This window comes from Dipodomys merriami, unplaced genomic scaffold (genome assembly GCF_024711535.1).
Source record: "Dipodomys merriami isolate MVZ:Mamm:240054 unplaced genomic scaffold, mDipMer1.0.p SCAF_49, whole genome shotgun sequence".
In the NCBI taxonomy this organism is placed as follows: domain Eukaryota; kingdom Metazoa; phylum Chordata; class Mammalia; order Rodentia; family Heteromyidae; genus Dipodomys; species Dipodomys merriami.
The window spans coordinates 1,141,013-1,157,967 of record NW_027206057.1 but is presented as its reverse complement, the minus strand read 5'-3'; the positions used below and the strand labels follow the sequence as shown (position 1 = coordinate 1,157,967).

General features: G+C 37.1%; 1 protein-coding gene across 10 annotated transcripts in view; it reads right to left on the bottom strand.

Moving 5' to 3' along the window:
* Pms1 (PMS1 homolog 1, mismatch repair system component) overlaps positions 1-16,955 on the bottom strand; it is a 100,070-nt gene that overhangs the window by 67,678 nt on the left and 15,437 nt on the right. For 8 of the 10 annotated variants that reach the window (XM_069995645.1, XM_069995643.1, XM_069995642.1 and 5 more), the window contains one exon: positions 4,610-4,766. In XM_069995645.1, the coding sequence (XP_069851746.1) occupies positions 4,610-4,741 (132 nt within the window). In that variant the 5' untranslated portion in view covers positions 4,742-4,766. Of the gene's footprint in view, positions 1-4,609; positions 4,767-6,002; positions 6,201-12,899; positions 12,914-16,955 lie in introns of those variants that run through there. The other 2 variants (XM_069995646.1, XM_069995644.1) reach the window with 2 other exon arrangements.

The following is a 16,955-nucleotide window of genomic DNA, read 5'->3' as shown; positions in this document are numbered from 1 at the left end:
AATGTGTATGGCCATATTAAAAAGAGGGGAAAAATTCTTTCTACAATTACAGTGACTCCATATATTACAAAATAATATCACATCTTAATAGCCTAAAATTATACAATACCTCATATCAACATCTTGTATAAAGCTTTATACATGTAAGATTTGGTTCCTCAGATTTCTCTCAACCCCAAATTAAGTTCATATTCTGGAACCATCATGTTTGTTGTATTTTATAGAGAAAAAAATTAACTAAAATAGGCCAATCTTACACTAGAAATAAAAACTTCAAAAATGTAAGGTAAGAAAACAAAGATTCATTTAAATGTTTCAAATAGTAAGTTTAATTCATTCAGTAAAAAAAAAAAAAAATCAGAGCCAGGTAGGTCTTATGTAGAGCAGTCTAGTTGTCTAAAATTCTACATAGTCAATACTTCCAAATACTTCCCAAGATCAAGACATGAAAATAATTAAGTTATGCTAATATATGTGTGTACACGTACACACGCACACGCGCACACACACACACACACACACACACACACACACACACACACACACACACACACACACATGCGTGAGCCCCAATCTTGTGGCTTGAAATAGCCTGGGCACTGTACCTGAGCACTTTTGCTCAAGGCTAGTGCTCTATCACTTGAGCCACAACTGCAAATAAGAGTCTATGGTCTTTCTTGCCATCCTCAATTCTCAGATTTCAGACTCCCAGGATTATAGGTGTAGGCCACCAGTATACAGCTGCTAACTTAAATTCTGTTTATTTTTTGTCAGGCTTGAATTCAGGGCCTGGGCCTGGTCCTGGGGCTCTTCTGCTCAAGGCTATTGCTCTACCACTAGGAGCCTGACCTGACAGTTAACAGTGTCTTTTATGTATGTTTATCTGATTTGGGAAGGGGAAAAACAAAATGATGAGACAAAGGACAAAGGGTGAACCAATTTAACAGTGATATTTACAAGACAATATGTTAGAAATAAACTTTACAATTTTGGGCTGGGGGTTAGATGTTGGGGGAAAGTGGGGAAAAAACGAGGAAAGGGGAAACAATGATCAACAAGAAATGTACTCACTACCTTACGTATGTACTGTAATCCCTCTGTATATCACCTTGACAATAAAATTAAACTTTTAAAAAAGGACTCATGGACTTTCTTGCTCAGGGTGGCTTTGAACTGCAATCCTCAGGATTGCCAGAATTACAAACATGAGCCACCAGTGCCCAGATCTTAGTTTTATAGGTCAACTGTCTTAGTAACATCATTCTTAAAAAAACAAATATTTTTCTTCTGGACATTTAAGAACAAGATATACATTTTAAGAAATAAGCCAAGAAATAAGAAATATAGGTCTCATGTTTTCCCTTTATTTATAATAAATAGTATATATCTAGAATAATCTAGCAAATTGAGTAGAATAGCTCAATAACTATATAGGTATAACCATATAAGATTATGATAAGCAAAATTAACTCTAAGACACAGACACAAGAGGTTTTTCTTTGTTGTTGTTCTTAATGTACTATGTGATTTCTTTTTTCTTTTGTGATTTTTTTCCCCCTGTGGATTATCCCCTGTTGTCACTGCATTTGATTCTGGCTGGGTATTGTATATATGCTTATCTGAATTAGGAAAGGGAAGGGAAACAAAAAAATGGTGAGACAGAGGACAAAAGGGGAATCAAAGCAACAGTGATACTCACAAGAGAATATGTTGGAAATGATCTGTACAACTTGGGAAGGGATTGGGGAGAAGGGAAAGTGGGAGAAAAATGAGAGTGGGGGTACAAAGTTCGACAAGAAATGTATTTTTACCTTGCTTATGTAACTGTAACTCCTATGTACATCACCTTACAATAAAATTTAAATAAAAAAAAAACACATGATAAAATGCTCAACAACATCCTTAGCCATTAGTGAAATACATAGAAAAACACTGATATTCAATCTTACTCAAGTCAGAGTGGCCATCAATAAAAATTTAAAAAACAGCAAAAAATATACACCAAATAAATAAGTAAATGAATAAGTGATAACAATGTTTTCTATAGAATTCTTACAATATAATAATATATAACAATATATGTGTAATCTTAGTTATTTATTTTCTGGTTAACCCTTTCTTGTTTAAGATTTCTTTATAAGGATATGTAGGAAGTACGAAGTGAGATTTCATTGTAATACATACATACATACATATATCTTGAGATTAACTCACTCCTTTATCTCTTTACATGCTCTTCTTCTTAAAACCATTTCCATAGGCTTTATTGTTTTATCTTCACATATGTATGTGTATATATATATATGTATATATATATATATACCCTGTCTCCATTCTCCCACTGATACCTGTCCCCCAACATAGCTTTCCTATTAGAACCCTATTTAATTATTATTAATTATACTCTAATCAGACTGATATTATATGACATGCCTAAGAAAAATAAGGTGTCTTTCTTTGGGTTAGCTTAATAAAATTTACATTTATTAAAGTGTATTTAATTTAAAAGTACAAAACAGATTTTAACTAGTGCAGAAGTATAGTTGTAAGTGTGTTCCTTGGTATGGCAACATCGGCATTAACTAACAAGTTGGTAGAAATGCAAATTCTCAAGCCCTACTTTATAATTGGAAGCTTTAGGAGTGGAGCCTGGTAACTATCCAACAAACCTCCTAAATTAATTTGATGTACTGAAATATGGTAAGAACTACTGGCATAAAGAAAAGATTTTAAATGGGTTTTAGAGTCAGAAAGACCAGATTAAAATTTCACCTCTACATTTACTAATTAAGGAAATTCAAATACATTTTCTCAGATTACTACAAAATAGGTAAAGTAATAGTTAGTATACAATTTTCCTAACAAATGTCTAGTCAGATGCCTAGGACTCATGTCTATGATACTAGGTACTAAGGAGGCTGAGATTCAGAGGGCCAAGATTCAAGGCCACCCCTGGCAGAAAAGTTTGCTAGACTTCATTTCCAAAATAATCAGGAAAAAAGGCTAGAGGTGGCTCATGTGGAAGAGCATCAGCAAAACAAGCAAACTGAGTGGGCATGAGGCCCTGACTTCAAATTCCAGTACCACAAGAAAAATAAAAGTTGCTGGGATTTTTTTTAACAGCCATCTCACAAAAGATAAGAACAGATCAGTTCCTCTTCCTATATTCTATCAGTATTCTTTGTAGTGGCCAGTACTTAAAATATCACAAACATTTGATAATTAGGAGAATGTTTTTAAATATCTCTTTAAGCTGGATGCCTGTGGCTCATGACTGTAATCCTACCTACTCAGGAGGCTGAGATCTGAGGATCAGGGTTCAAAGCCAGCCTGGGCAAAAACATCCCCATGAGACTCTTATCCCCAATTAACCACTCAAAAACCATGAGTGGTGCTGTGGTCAAGTGGAAGAGCACTCACTAGCCTTGAGCACAAAAAGGCTCAGTAACAGTGCCCAGGCCCTGAGTTCAAGCCCCACAACCTATTAAATAAATAAATAAATAAATAAATAAATAAAATGTATCTTTACATAATCAATCAAACTTTTTAAATCTGTTAGTTTGTACTAGGGATTGGACATGTAAGGGACACATGAAAATAATAGTATTTGCTTCTATAAGACTGCAATTTCTGAGGGATATGAATATTCCAATCAGCTGCAATAAATCATGAATACTGTATAAGCCATACAAATTCATTGATTTAATATCTATCACTTATATGAAAACTTGATCAGGGCATCAGTGGCTTATATCTGAAATTCTAGCTACTCAGGGAGCACTGAAGTTCAATGAGATTTCCATGTCAATTAATAGGTGGGTATGGTGATACACATCTATCATCTTAGTTATGAGAAAAGCTGAAATCGGGAGGATCAAGGTTCCAGGCCTTTCTAGGTAAAGAAGTTTACCTCATCAACAGAAAAAGTTGGATGTATTGGTATGTTCCAGTTATCCGACTTGTGGCAGGAAGCTTAAGTAGGAATTCATAGTCCAGGCTGCTCTGAACAAAAAACAAGACCCTAGCTCAAAAATAACAAGAACAAAAAGGCTCAAGTGGTAGAGGGCCTGCCTAGCAGGTGCAAAGCCTAAGTTCAAAGTCCTGTACTGTCAAGAAAAGAAAAACAAAACTATACAGTAACAAGGTAATTTGCTTTAAAATAAGATTAGATGGAAAATAAAAGATAAATATGAAATACAATACCACTAAATATGAATAAACAAAGGCAATTAATAGTAGAAAATCTGAACATTAGATTGATGTGCTGGGTGACAGTCTTAAAAGTATATGTGTCCTTTCAAAATTGTTTACTCTAACCACATTGTTGATTTAAATTAAATTTGACTACATTCCTACGGGCCAAGTAACATGGTGCCAGCACTGGAGAGCAGAGGTACGAGGATGGGAGTTTTGAGGACAGTTTGGTCTATACAGCAGATCTTGTCTCAAAAAACAAAAAGGAAAAATGAAGAATGTACTCATAAGCCAAAATGTTAATATCCTCGGAAGAAGGCAGCAAGTACATAAAAAGAAGGTAATAATTTGGAAATGAAACCTCTTATCAAGTCCTTTTGGCTTTGAAGGCATTCAATTCCTGGAGGATACTCACCAGCTTAACCTCTATGCTTGTGGCACCAGCATCCAAAGAGTTCTCAATGAGTTCTTTCACAACACTGAGCACAGAAGTGATTATCTGAGAACTTGAAAGGAGGCGAACTGTTGCGGCAGGCAACTGTTTCATTCTGGCTTTTAGTAGAGTACTAGAACTGTAAACATGAGAAGTTAAACCTTCCTGACTAATAAAAAAGATAGCAATAATGATACAACAGCTCACATTTATTTAGCCTTACTATATGCCAGCCTGTATTTTAAGGACATTCATTCAGTGTTAATCAACACCCTCTGAAACAGGTTCCCCATTATCTCCATTTTTATAGATAGATGAGGCAGAGAAGAAACATGGAAATATATTCAATGTCATTTAGTTATTGAAAGGCAGAGACTTAAATCCAAGCAAGCACTCTGTTGACATGTAATCTAATTACCTAGGAGGTAAAAAAATTATGAAGTAAGAAGGAAAATAGTTTTAAAACAATATTAGATGGAAAAATAAACATAAAGATAAAATATACCAGTGAATATAAAGGCAATGATTAGTAGAAAATATGGACATTAAATTGATGTGTTTGACAACGGAATCTTAAAGGTATAAAAAGTAGGTAAATAGATTGGGTCTAATGACCAAAGTGGATTAAAAAATAATACACAATAACATTAGAGGGGGAAAACTATTTACCTAATTTCTCTCCCAAGGTTTATATGTAATTGTCATTGGAATCTGCAATCCTAGTTTTTCTCCAAGTAAAATTCAATCAAGTGTTCCATCTGCCTGCCATAATCCCTCACTCAAACTCTAGATATTCCTATCAGAATAATCCATTCCTAAATAATACTGTTAAGATCTTTTCCCTCTTTTCCCTTTTTTTTTTCTTTTGGTGATGCTGAGTACTAAGCCCAGGACCCAATACTTGTGTTACCATTCTAAAACCAAGACCTCCAGCCCTAGATCATCCTTTATAGCTTCTCTTTGTGTAGTGTAACTCCCAGCATTACACAAGAGAATTTCCTTGCCTCCATGACTCTTGACCATTGTACACCTAGTCCACACTAATTAATATAATATAGTCCACACTAATTAAAATAATAAAGACATCATCAACAAGATCATCATTTATTACATGTGTACTATAGTAAGTTAGACACTATGCTAATTACTTTAAATATGGGAGTGAATTTAATCCTCTAAACATGAAATGGAAGTACTTTGTAAACATTATTACTATTAAAATTCAAGATATAAAAGAAATGTAAAAGTTGTATCACACACACAAAAGTAAGGACAGGAGGCTATAAGAAAAGGTTTTTAGATGATTGCCTGACTATAATTATCATTGTATATTATATAGCTATCTTGCAAGCTTGATAGCCTGCATAACTCATACCTACAATCCTAATGACTCAAAAGGCTGACATCCAAGAATCCCAGTTTTGAAGGTAGCTCAGGCAGAAAAATCTGTGAGATTCTTATCTGTAATTAACAAGCAAAGAGTTGGTAGTGGAGGTGTGGCTCAAGTGGTAGAGTGTCAGACTTCAGTGAAAAAAGCTGAGCAGGACCTCAAGGCCTTGAGTTCAAGCCTTATGTAGCAGCACACACACACACACAAATGAAACTCGTGTAGAGTCAGTAAAATGTATTTCAGCAAGGATATCTGCCTTACTCCTCATACTAACACCACTTATGATTAATCATTGTCACCAATGCAGCATGCAGCTTAAATACTCCCACTACACTGTCATTCCATTATAATGTTATTCCAAATGAATATAGTCACTGTTCTTGGTGGTTTTTTTGTTTTTTAATTTAAGTTGACAAAAGTTAACTAAATGATTAAGTAACTGAATCTAGGTACCAATCACAAGTTAGGAATTTTTCTTTTGGCCAGTAATAGGGTTTGAACTCAGGACCTTCAACTTGTAGGCAAGTGTTCTACCACCTGTGCCATACCTTCAGCCCTTTTATACTAGTTATTTTTGAGGTAAGAGCTCGTTTTTGTCCAGGTTGGCCTTCTTACTTATTCTTTCCTTTGTTTTAATATGTCCAGATTTTTTTTTGTTAAGATGTAGTCTCCCTACCTTTTTGCTCATACTGGCCTTGAACCACCACCATCATCCTGACCCTGGCTTCACAACAGCTGGGATTACAGACACGAATCAGGTTAGAGATTTTTACCTCAAATGTATTCCCTTAATGTCTATATCAAGTATGCCTTGTCACAAATCACTAAAGACAAGTAAACTTTTGGAATTCTAGAAAATAGTGTATCCTAAAAAGATTTCTTCTTTGGTGGACTTGAAGCTGTTCTGTGGTTATTTTATCAACTAAAGACTTAAACTATGCAGTACTTTGTGTATTCTCAGCTTTAAAAGGTCTTTTTTTTTTATTATGGGTATATAAAATCTACCATTGTATAAGTGAAAATCAAGACTTTATGTAGTAATAGTTAAGTAAATTTATCACACACACACAGATTCCTCACAAACACATAGTTGGTGAATCATACTATGGTAATAATTTAAGAATAATAACAGCAATTGTACCACCATGAATGTAATCTAAGATCTACAGTTGAGGATAACCACACTGCCATCACCTTGTGATGTAGATGACAGTCATGTGACCTACACTAAGTTAACAGCTTCATCTACACAATATTAGACATCTATGCTTTGAAGAGTTATTAAGTCTGTTTAAACCATTGAGCTCTTTTGGAGTAAGACTATGTAGATCACTCTTAATCTTTACCAGTCAAATCTTAGATATGTCAGATAACTAATTATCCACTATATTAATCTGCTTAAAACACCAGTCTATGTATTTTCCCAAAGAAAAGATGGTCGAATCTCTGTGCTGGCATCTGAGGTTCCTAGTTGTTGATACACCAAACGAAATCACTCCGCTGACAACTGCTTTCACTACAAAACTTTTAAGTCCAAACAAACAAGTTAAAAGCCCCACAAAATCTAGTATGGAGATTTCATCTGAAAGCTTACAGGGAAGGGCCATCTGCCTTAATGACTAAAAGGGTTTTGGAAAACAAATACTAGCTTGACAACATGTAACTCTTCTTTTTCTGGACTCCTTCGCCCTCCTAAAAATAGGAAGAAAACACTCTAGACACATTCTTAGTTTAACATGACTAGTTATATGCTCATGTGATGATCTGACCTTATGGAATCCAGTTCTAAACAAATCACTACCAAAAAAAAGTAACTTTTAGCTGGTGGCTCATGCCTGTAATCCTAGCTACTCAGGAAGCTAAGATCTGAGGATCTTAGTTCAAAGCCAGCCTGGGCAGGAAAAGTCCATGAGACTTTCATCTCCAATAAACCACCAGAAAACTGGAAGTGGCGCTGTGGCTCAAGTGGTAGAGCACTTGCCTTGAGCAGAAGAGCTGAGGGACAGCACGCAGGCCCAGAGTTCAAGCCCCACAACAGACCAAAAAAAAAAAAAAAGTGACTTTTCTATTTTTTTTTTCACAGACAACCTTAGAAAGACTCACATAAAATAAAAGTGAGTAACGAAGCAGACTATGGAGTAAAGGCAATGTAACGATCAGAAGGTTTTAAGGCATGTAGTTCTAGAAAGAAGCCAATTTACTATGTTCTATAGGTGTTAACTGATCACAATTTATAAATATAACTATGTATTGCTATACACAAAACAAATTGAAAAACCTAACAGAGCAGAGGATAAAACAATGGGCTAAGGGTCAACTTTATTACTGAAGCAAATCATATAAATCCTTTTATTAAAAAAAAAAAAGTCCTTCTGAACACAGTGGAATCAAGCTACTTCTCAATAACAAAGCATACCAGAAATTACTCAAATACCTGGAAATTGAACAACACACTTCTAAGTACACCTGGGTAACAGAAGAAATTAGAGAAGAAATTAAAAAGTTCCTACAATTTAAGGAAAATGAAGACACATCACAAAGAAACTTGTGGGACACAGCAAAAGCAGTCCTGGGGGGGGGGGCAAATTTATCACCCTCAGTGCTTATATCAAGAGATAGACCAAGTAAATAATTTCATGTTGCAATAAAAACAGCTAGAAAAACATGAAAAAAAACTGGAACCTAAAGTTACTAGACAGAGCCAGATAATCAAATTAGGAACAGAAATTAATGAGATAGAGAATAGGAAAATTATAAATTAAAATAAAACAAAAAGCTGTTTCTTTGAAAAAATAAAATTGATAGACCTTTGGCAAGATTAATTAAGAAAAGAAGAGAGAAAACCCAAATTAACAAGATCAGGGATGCCACAGGAAAAATCATAAGCACCCACGATATCCAAACAATTATAAAGAACTACTTTCAAAAGTTGTACTCTATAAAGAAAGAAAACCTAGCAGAAATGGATGCATTTTTAGAGAAATACAAGTTGCCAACACTGAGCAACGAAGAAGTAAATCAATTAAATAAGGCAATATTTTACAACAAGATACAGGAAGCAATCAGAAGTCTTCCTACAAGGCAAAGCCCAGGACCAGATGGATTCACAACAGAATTCTATAAGACCTTTAAAGAAGAGTGTAGCGACCGTCTACTCGACCAGCGAGAAAGAACGACCACCACACCAGGAGTCTTCTCAGATCACGCTTTATTGGAGAGCCTTTTAGTTGTAGGAGAGCTTGGGCGCGAGAGAGCGTGCACCCGAAACATAGCCGCTTATATAGGGAAATAGGAACGCGGGTCGGTCTATTGTTGGTCGCCTGCCTTTCACCGTCACCAGGTGTCATGGGATTGGCTGGGGACTCTACCTGGCTCGCGCACGCGCACAGCCCAGGCGTCCCGCCAAGCACTGTCTAATATGGGGTGGTTACCTCAAAGCTGCAAGGGAGTGGGCGGAGTCTCGCCCCGGCTCCCTACAGAAGAGCTAATACCCATACTCCTCAAGCTCTTCAGAGAAGTAGAGAAGGAGGAAGCTATCCCAAACTCATTCTATGATGCCACTATCACCCTCATCCCCAAACCAGGCAAAGACCCAACAAAAAAAGAGAACTACAGACCAATCTCCTTGATGAACACAGATGCAAAGATTCTTAACAAAATTCTATCCAACAGAATCCAGAAACACATAAAAAAAAAAAAATACAGGGGCTGGGAAGGTGGCTCAGTGGTAGAGCGCTTGCCTTGCATGCAGGAGGCCCTGGGTTCAATTCCTCAGCACCACATAAGCAAAAAGAAAAAAAAGCCAGAAGTGGTGCTGTGGCTCAAGTGGTAGAGTGCTAGCCTTGAGCTGAAGAGCTGAGGGACAGCACCCAGGCCCAGAGGTCAGGCCCCACGACTGGACCCCCCCCCCAAAAAAAATACACTACGACCAGGTAGGCTTCATACCAGCAATGCAGGGATGGTTTAACATATGTAAATCAATAAATACAATCCAACACATCAACAAGAGCCAAGGTCAAGAATCACATGATTATTTCATCTGATGCAGAAAAGGCTTTTGATAAAATACAACATTCATTCATGTTAAAAGCTCTGGAGAAAATAGGAATAGAAGGAACAATCCTTAAAACAATAAAAGCCATATACAGCAGACCAATAGCCAATATTATACTTAGTGGGGAAAAACTACAACCAATTCTCCTAAAATCAGGAACAAGGCAAGGATACCCATTGTCCCCACTCCTCTTCAATATAGTCCTGGAACCCTTAGCCCGGGCAATAAGGCAGGAAAAAGACATTAAAGGGATCCGCATAGGGAAAGAAGAAGTTAAACTATCCCTTTTTGCAGATGACATGATACTGTATCTTCATGATCCCAAAAACTCCATCCCCAAACTCTTAGAAATTATAAATCACTTCGGCAAAGTAGCAGGATACAAAATCAACCCACAAAAATCAGTTGCCTTCCTGTACACTGACAATGTACAAGCAGAGAGAGAAATAAAGGAAGCAACCCCATTCACAATAACCTCCCAAAAATAAAATATTTAGGAATTAACCTAACCAAAGATGTAAAAGAACTATATAATGAAAACTATAAAAACTTAAAGAAACTACAGAAGACACGAGGAAATGGAAAGACTTTCCATGCTCTTGGATAGGCAGACGTAATATAATGAAAATGGCCATATTCCAAAATTAATATACAAATTCAATGCAATTCTTATGAAAATCCCAATGACATACATTTCTGAAATATGGAAAACAGTCCAAAAATTCATATGGAACAACAAAAGACCTAGAATAGCCAAAACAATTCTAGGCAAAAAAGACAACATGGGAGGGATCTCGTTGCCAGACTTCAAACTCTACTCTAGAGCCATAATAACAAAGACAGCATGGTACTGGCACAAAAACAGACCTGAAGACCAATGGAATAGAAGATCCAGAAATAAAACCACATGCCTACAATCAGCTGATATTTGACAAAGGAGCCAAAGACATACAGTGGAAGAAACAACCTCTTCAACTACTGGTGCTGGGAAAACTGGGCAGCCACATGCAGGAAACTAAACGTGGACCCCAGCCTATCACCATGCACCAACATCAACTCAAAATGGATTAAAGACCTTAACATCAAACCTGAAACTGAAACTACTGCAGGACTGGGTAGGAAAGACCCTTGAACTTATAGGCACAGGCAGGAACTTCCTGAACAGAGTCCCAGCGTCACAACAAATTGGAGAGACACTTGACAAATGGGATACCTTAAAATAAAAAGTTTCTGCACAGCTAAAGCTATAGCAACCAAGCTAGAAAGACAACCAACTAACTGGGAAAAAATATTTACCAGCAATATATGAGACAAGGGGTTAATATCCAGTATATACAGGAAACTCAAGAAACTAATCCCTCCCAAACCTAACAAACCAATTACTAAATGGGCAAGGGAACAAAGTAGACTTCTCAAAAGAGATAAAAATGGCAAAGAAACGCATGAGGAAATGTTCACCATCCCTGGTTGTAAAGGAAATGCAAATAAAGACAACCCTGAGATACCACCTTAACTGTCAGGTAGCCCACATCCTAAAGTCAGCCAAGGACAAATGCTAGAGGGGATGCGGAGAAAGAGGACCCCTATTACACTGCTGGTGGGAATGTACACTTATACAACCACTTTGGAAAGCAGTCTGGAGGGTCCTCAGAAAGCTAAAAATTGACCTCCCTTATGACCCAGTCATACCACTTCTAGGCATCTATCCTGAACAACAGGAACCAGTATACAAGGACACATGCACCTCCATGTTTATTGCAGCACTGTTCACAATAGCCAGGATATGGAAACAACCCAGATGTCCCACCACAGATGAATGGATCCAAAAATTGTGGTACCTACACAATGGAATATTATTCAGCCATTAGAAAGGACAAAATAATGGCATTTGCAGGGAAACGGATGGAGCTAGAAGAAATCATGTTGAGCAAGGTAAGCCAAGAGCAAAGAGACAAACGCACATGGTCTCCCTGATAAGTGGGTGTTAAATCCAAAATGTAAAGTGATACGACAAAATTAACAAGACTTAAGAAACAAAGGACTTCCACTCATCTGGTCGAATCACTACCAAATAACCCCATATATTAATATATTAACCCATATATGGTATATATGTGCATGCCGGAGGGAAACCAGGATGACACAGAACTAGAGGGAATCGCGGAAAAACATACAACAGCGGGACCCATCAGCTGCACTGGACATTGATCAAAATGAACTAAGCAACTCAATGGCAGCGATGGCAGGGAGGGAACAAGTGGGAAAGAGTGAACAGCTGATGCTATGCAAAACAAAAGAAATGTACACCCAATGTGGAAGAAATAACTGTATTGCAAAGCTCATAAAATTCATGTTATAGACCACCATAGATAATTCGCCCCATGAAAATTAGAATGTGTTTGTGACTTTAAGCATCACTATCCCACAATACTGTGAAATTTGGGAAATTATGTAATCACTTAATCACAATAAAGAATTTGAAAAAAAAATCCTTAAACCTGGCATTAATGGCTCACAACTATAAGTCCTAACTACTCAGGAGGCTGAGATTAGAAGACTATGGTTTGAAGCCAGCCCAAGCAGAAGAGTCCAAGACTCTATCTGCCAATTAACCAATGAAATGCAGATTGGGGATCTGATTCAAGTAGTATAATGCTAGCAAGATGATCAAAAGTATGAGGCTGAGTTCAAGCCCTTTTACTGGCACACACGCACATGTGCACACACAAAATCACTATCTGAAAAAAATGGAACTAATACTTCACTGATTTATTGTAAGAATAAAATTAAATAGCATTTAAGTAAGAGCTAAGTGTGGTAGAACATACCTGTAAACACCACAAGCAGGAGTTCAAAGCCAGCCTTGAACAGTGAGACCTTGTTGTAAAACAAGGAAATAATATATGAAATACTGTTTCTATAAAAGGGCTTAAAATTGTGCCATTCAATAGTAAGAAATTATATAAACTGCAGAAGTAAGGAACCTATTGTTCCCTTGAATAGCTAGAATAACTGGTATGTTCTACCATGTCCAATGTTTTTGTAGTTGAGATGGGCTCTCCCTAACCTTTTGTCTGTGCTTGCCTTAAATCACTACCTTTTTGATCCTGGCCTCAAAATTATAGGAATTATAGTTGTGAACCACTATGTCCAACTTAACATGTTTTTTAAGAAAGAATCTTTTTGTAACCCAGGTGGGCCTCAAACTTGTGATCCTCTGCCTCCTCCTGCTCTCAATTACTTGGATTACAAGCCTACACCATCACATTCAGCCTCTTTTTAATCTTCTTTAAATTTGACTATTACATTTAAACTGCTATATGTGGCTTACATTATACTTTTATTAGAATATTAAACATAGTAGTGATAAAAAGGCATGCTCTAAAATCACATTCCTTGGGTTTTAATTGAGCTCTCAAACTATTACTAACATAATACTGTGAAAATTAAGCTCTCTAAAACTCAATCACCCAATCTATAAAGTAGTGAAAATATTATATGGTTGTAGCACGAAACAGGACAATTCTATAGAATGTAGTATAGTACTTGGCAGGAAAATGCTAAAAGAATCTGGGATACTTGGAACTAACTGCACATCACTCAAACTCCTAAATGAACAATTCTCTACTTTCTAGTTCTAAAGTGGATAACTCTTTAAACTTGTATTCAAAAGGTCTTTTACCTTAGTTTGAGAATCTTAAGAAAATGTCTTATGGAAAAGTTTGGGATAAACCCAGTCTTAATTCACCTTTTATTTATTTGGTCATTTCTTCTTAATTTCATCATTTTTGTTTATTTTTCTACAATGTCTTTAAAAATCTTTTTTTCCCGTCATTTCATTCTAAACTTCATTCTTGTTAATGACTCTGAGATCATGATAATTAATAGAATGAAGTGCATCACGTCTTACCTAAGCCATCTTACTGTGCCCTCTGGTTTCATAAAATGTCTTTTTCTCTACCCAAACTCTTCTTTCAATGTCATGTCAATGTCTCTTTTCTCTTTATCAACTGCTATGAAAAGTTGTGTCCTTCCAAAATTTATGTTGAAATCCTAACTCTACAAGTGAACTTATTGGGAGATACAGACCTAGGCCTTCTGGGAAATAATTAGGTTCATTAAATCATAAACTCCCTTATCTATATCCTTACACGAGGAACCTGAGGCTATTTTGCTCCTTTTGAGAACACATAAAGAAGGTGCCCTTCACAAGCTATCCCTGGTGCCATCTGCAGAATCTGTCTGGATGTCAGACTTCATATCCTCCATTACCATGAGAAGTTTCTGTTGTTTCTAAGTTTTACAGTACACAGTAGCCTGAACCAAGAAAGGCATCAATGCTTTCACCCTCCTGTTTTTGGCACAATTCCTCCACAAGCACTTTGACCATAAATCAAAAAGCAAACAAAAAATCCTTGACCCTTTTCTGTGAATCAGAAATTCACATCTTTCTTATGAGGCCAAACTTAGTAAGTATACAGTATCTACTGTCACCACCTCATTTCTAAAATCCTTGAAAAATAGCTTGTAACTACTGCTAAGATTAAGAGTCCATTCTTTTTAGTTTACCCAGTATCTCGTAAGTCACTGAATTCTTCTCTCAAGATCCATACTTTTTGGCCTCCCCAAAACCTGTGAATACTGATGACACCAGTTAATTCCATCTGTATGTTCTCTGATCTCACTGTGTTTTCTTAGATCTCGTCCCAGAAAATGTTACCATTTTGTAACCCCTCTTCCCTTTTTAGTTATGCTACAACCCAAACCTCGTATCCCCAAAAGTGATGTCTCTACCCATCACTATCATCACTATCACCTCAAATAAGTATCTGTAAAACAGACCTTATCATACTGCCTTGCCCCATTCATTCTACTTCATTTAACTTGGCTATTTCTCCTCAATAATGCACCATTATTTATCCCAAGATTTAAAAAAACCTACACCTTCCTTTATTAGAAATACCTATTTGTGCCCCCATTTCTTCTTAGTGCAATGCCATTCCAGATCTAGTTCAAATTTCAACTGCAAAACAATCCTTTCTGATTACTCAAAATGGAAGATCTTTCTCCCTATCCTTCTAAAGTACTTGGCTTACATCACTCTGGGGCGACTTATCACACCCTTCTATTGAACTATACAACTTCTGGAACCCACCTTCTATTGAACTATACAACTTCTGGAACCCAGAACTTACAGATGTACTGAGCCATTCAAAATAATTTTATCAGTATTTTTTCGTGTATATTAAAAAGATCATTCTCTTGGGCTGGGAAGGTGGCTCAGTGGTAGAGTGCTTGCCTTGCATGCCTGAGGCCCTGGGTTCGATTCCTCGGCACCAGATAAGCAAAAAGAAAAAAGCCGGAAGTGGTGCTGTGGCTCAAGTGGTAGAGTGCTAGCCTTGAGCTGAAGAGCTGAGGGACAGCACCCAGGCCCAGAGTTCAGGCCCCACGACCGGACCCCAAAAAAAAAAAAAAAGAGCATTCTCCTTCCCAGTTAACATTGCCTCAACTTCTTTCCTTTGTATGCTTAATTTCAAACTAGTTTATCATCCCTTTAACCAATTATGCCCTCTACAACTTTTTTTCTAGATTATAATCTCTTACTGATCTTCTGAATAGGTATTTCTAAATTTAGATGATCTGCAGGCAACCTATATTTTTACTGTTCCAAACTGACCTCAAAGTCTTTCTCTAACTCTTTTTTCATGTATTTGTTTGATAAAATAGCTTAAGGTGTCAGGGGCATACACCTTTGATCCTAGCTACTCAGGAAACAGAGCAGAAGGACTGAAGCTTGGGTCAGCCCTGGGAGATATGTCCAAGAGATCCAATCTCAGAAATAACCAGAAAAAAGCAGGCTGGTGACATGGCTCAAGTGGTACAATGCCACCCTTGAAGTCTGAGGCTGGGGGTAATGTCAAAAAGTAAATTTAAGGGGCTGGGAAGGTGGCTCAGTGGTAGAATGCTTGCCTTGCATGCATGAGGCCCTGGGTTCGATTACTCAGCACCACATAAGCAGAAAAAGCCAGAAGAGGGGCTGAAGCTCAAGTGGTTGAGCGCTAGTCTACAGCTGAGGGAAAGTGCCCAGGCCCAGAGTTCAGCCCCCACAACTGACAAAAAAAAATAAAAAGTAAATTTAAAAAGGAATAGATAAGAGGCTGGGAATGTAGCTTAGTAGTAGAGTGCCTAGTATCCATGAAGCCCTGGGTTCAATTCCTTAGTTCCACATGACCAAAAAAAGCTGGAGGTTGTAGAGTGCTAACCTTGAGCAAAAAAAGCTCAGGGACTGTGCCTAGGCCCTGAGTTCAAGCCCCAGGACTAGCAAAAAAAAAAAAAAAAAAAAAATGAAAACAGGTAAGAACTGTATCTACATAATCTTTCTTTTTTTTTTTTTTTTTTTGGCGGTTGTGGGGCTTGAACTAAGGGCCTGGGCACTTGTCCCTCAGCTCTTCAGCTCAAGGCGAGCGCTCTACCACTTGAGCTACAGCGCCACTTCCGGTTTTCTAGTGGTTTATTGGAGATCAGAGTCTCACGGTTTCTCCTGCCCGGGCTGGCTTTGAACCTCGATCCTCAGATCTCAGCCTCCTGAGTAGCTAGGATTACTGGCTCTACATAATCTTTCTAACCCCTCTCAACACTTCCATGTATACTCTCATTCCTCTACCACAAAGCTTTAAAGACTTGATAAACTTGCTCCAGATCATATAAAACTATTAGGTGGCAGATGCACTTGTTGACATGTTTGACACCAAATGTTCTACCCTTGAATACTTTCTATCCAGACACCCAAAACAAATTTAGAAACCTTGAATACATTATAGACATTCTCATGCTCTATATCTATCTATCCTACTTCCTAAATATTTATTAAATTAGTAATTTCT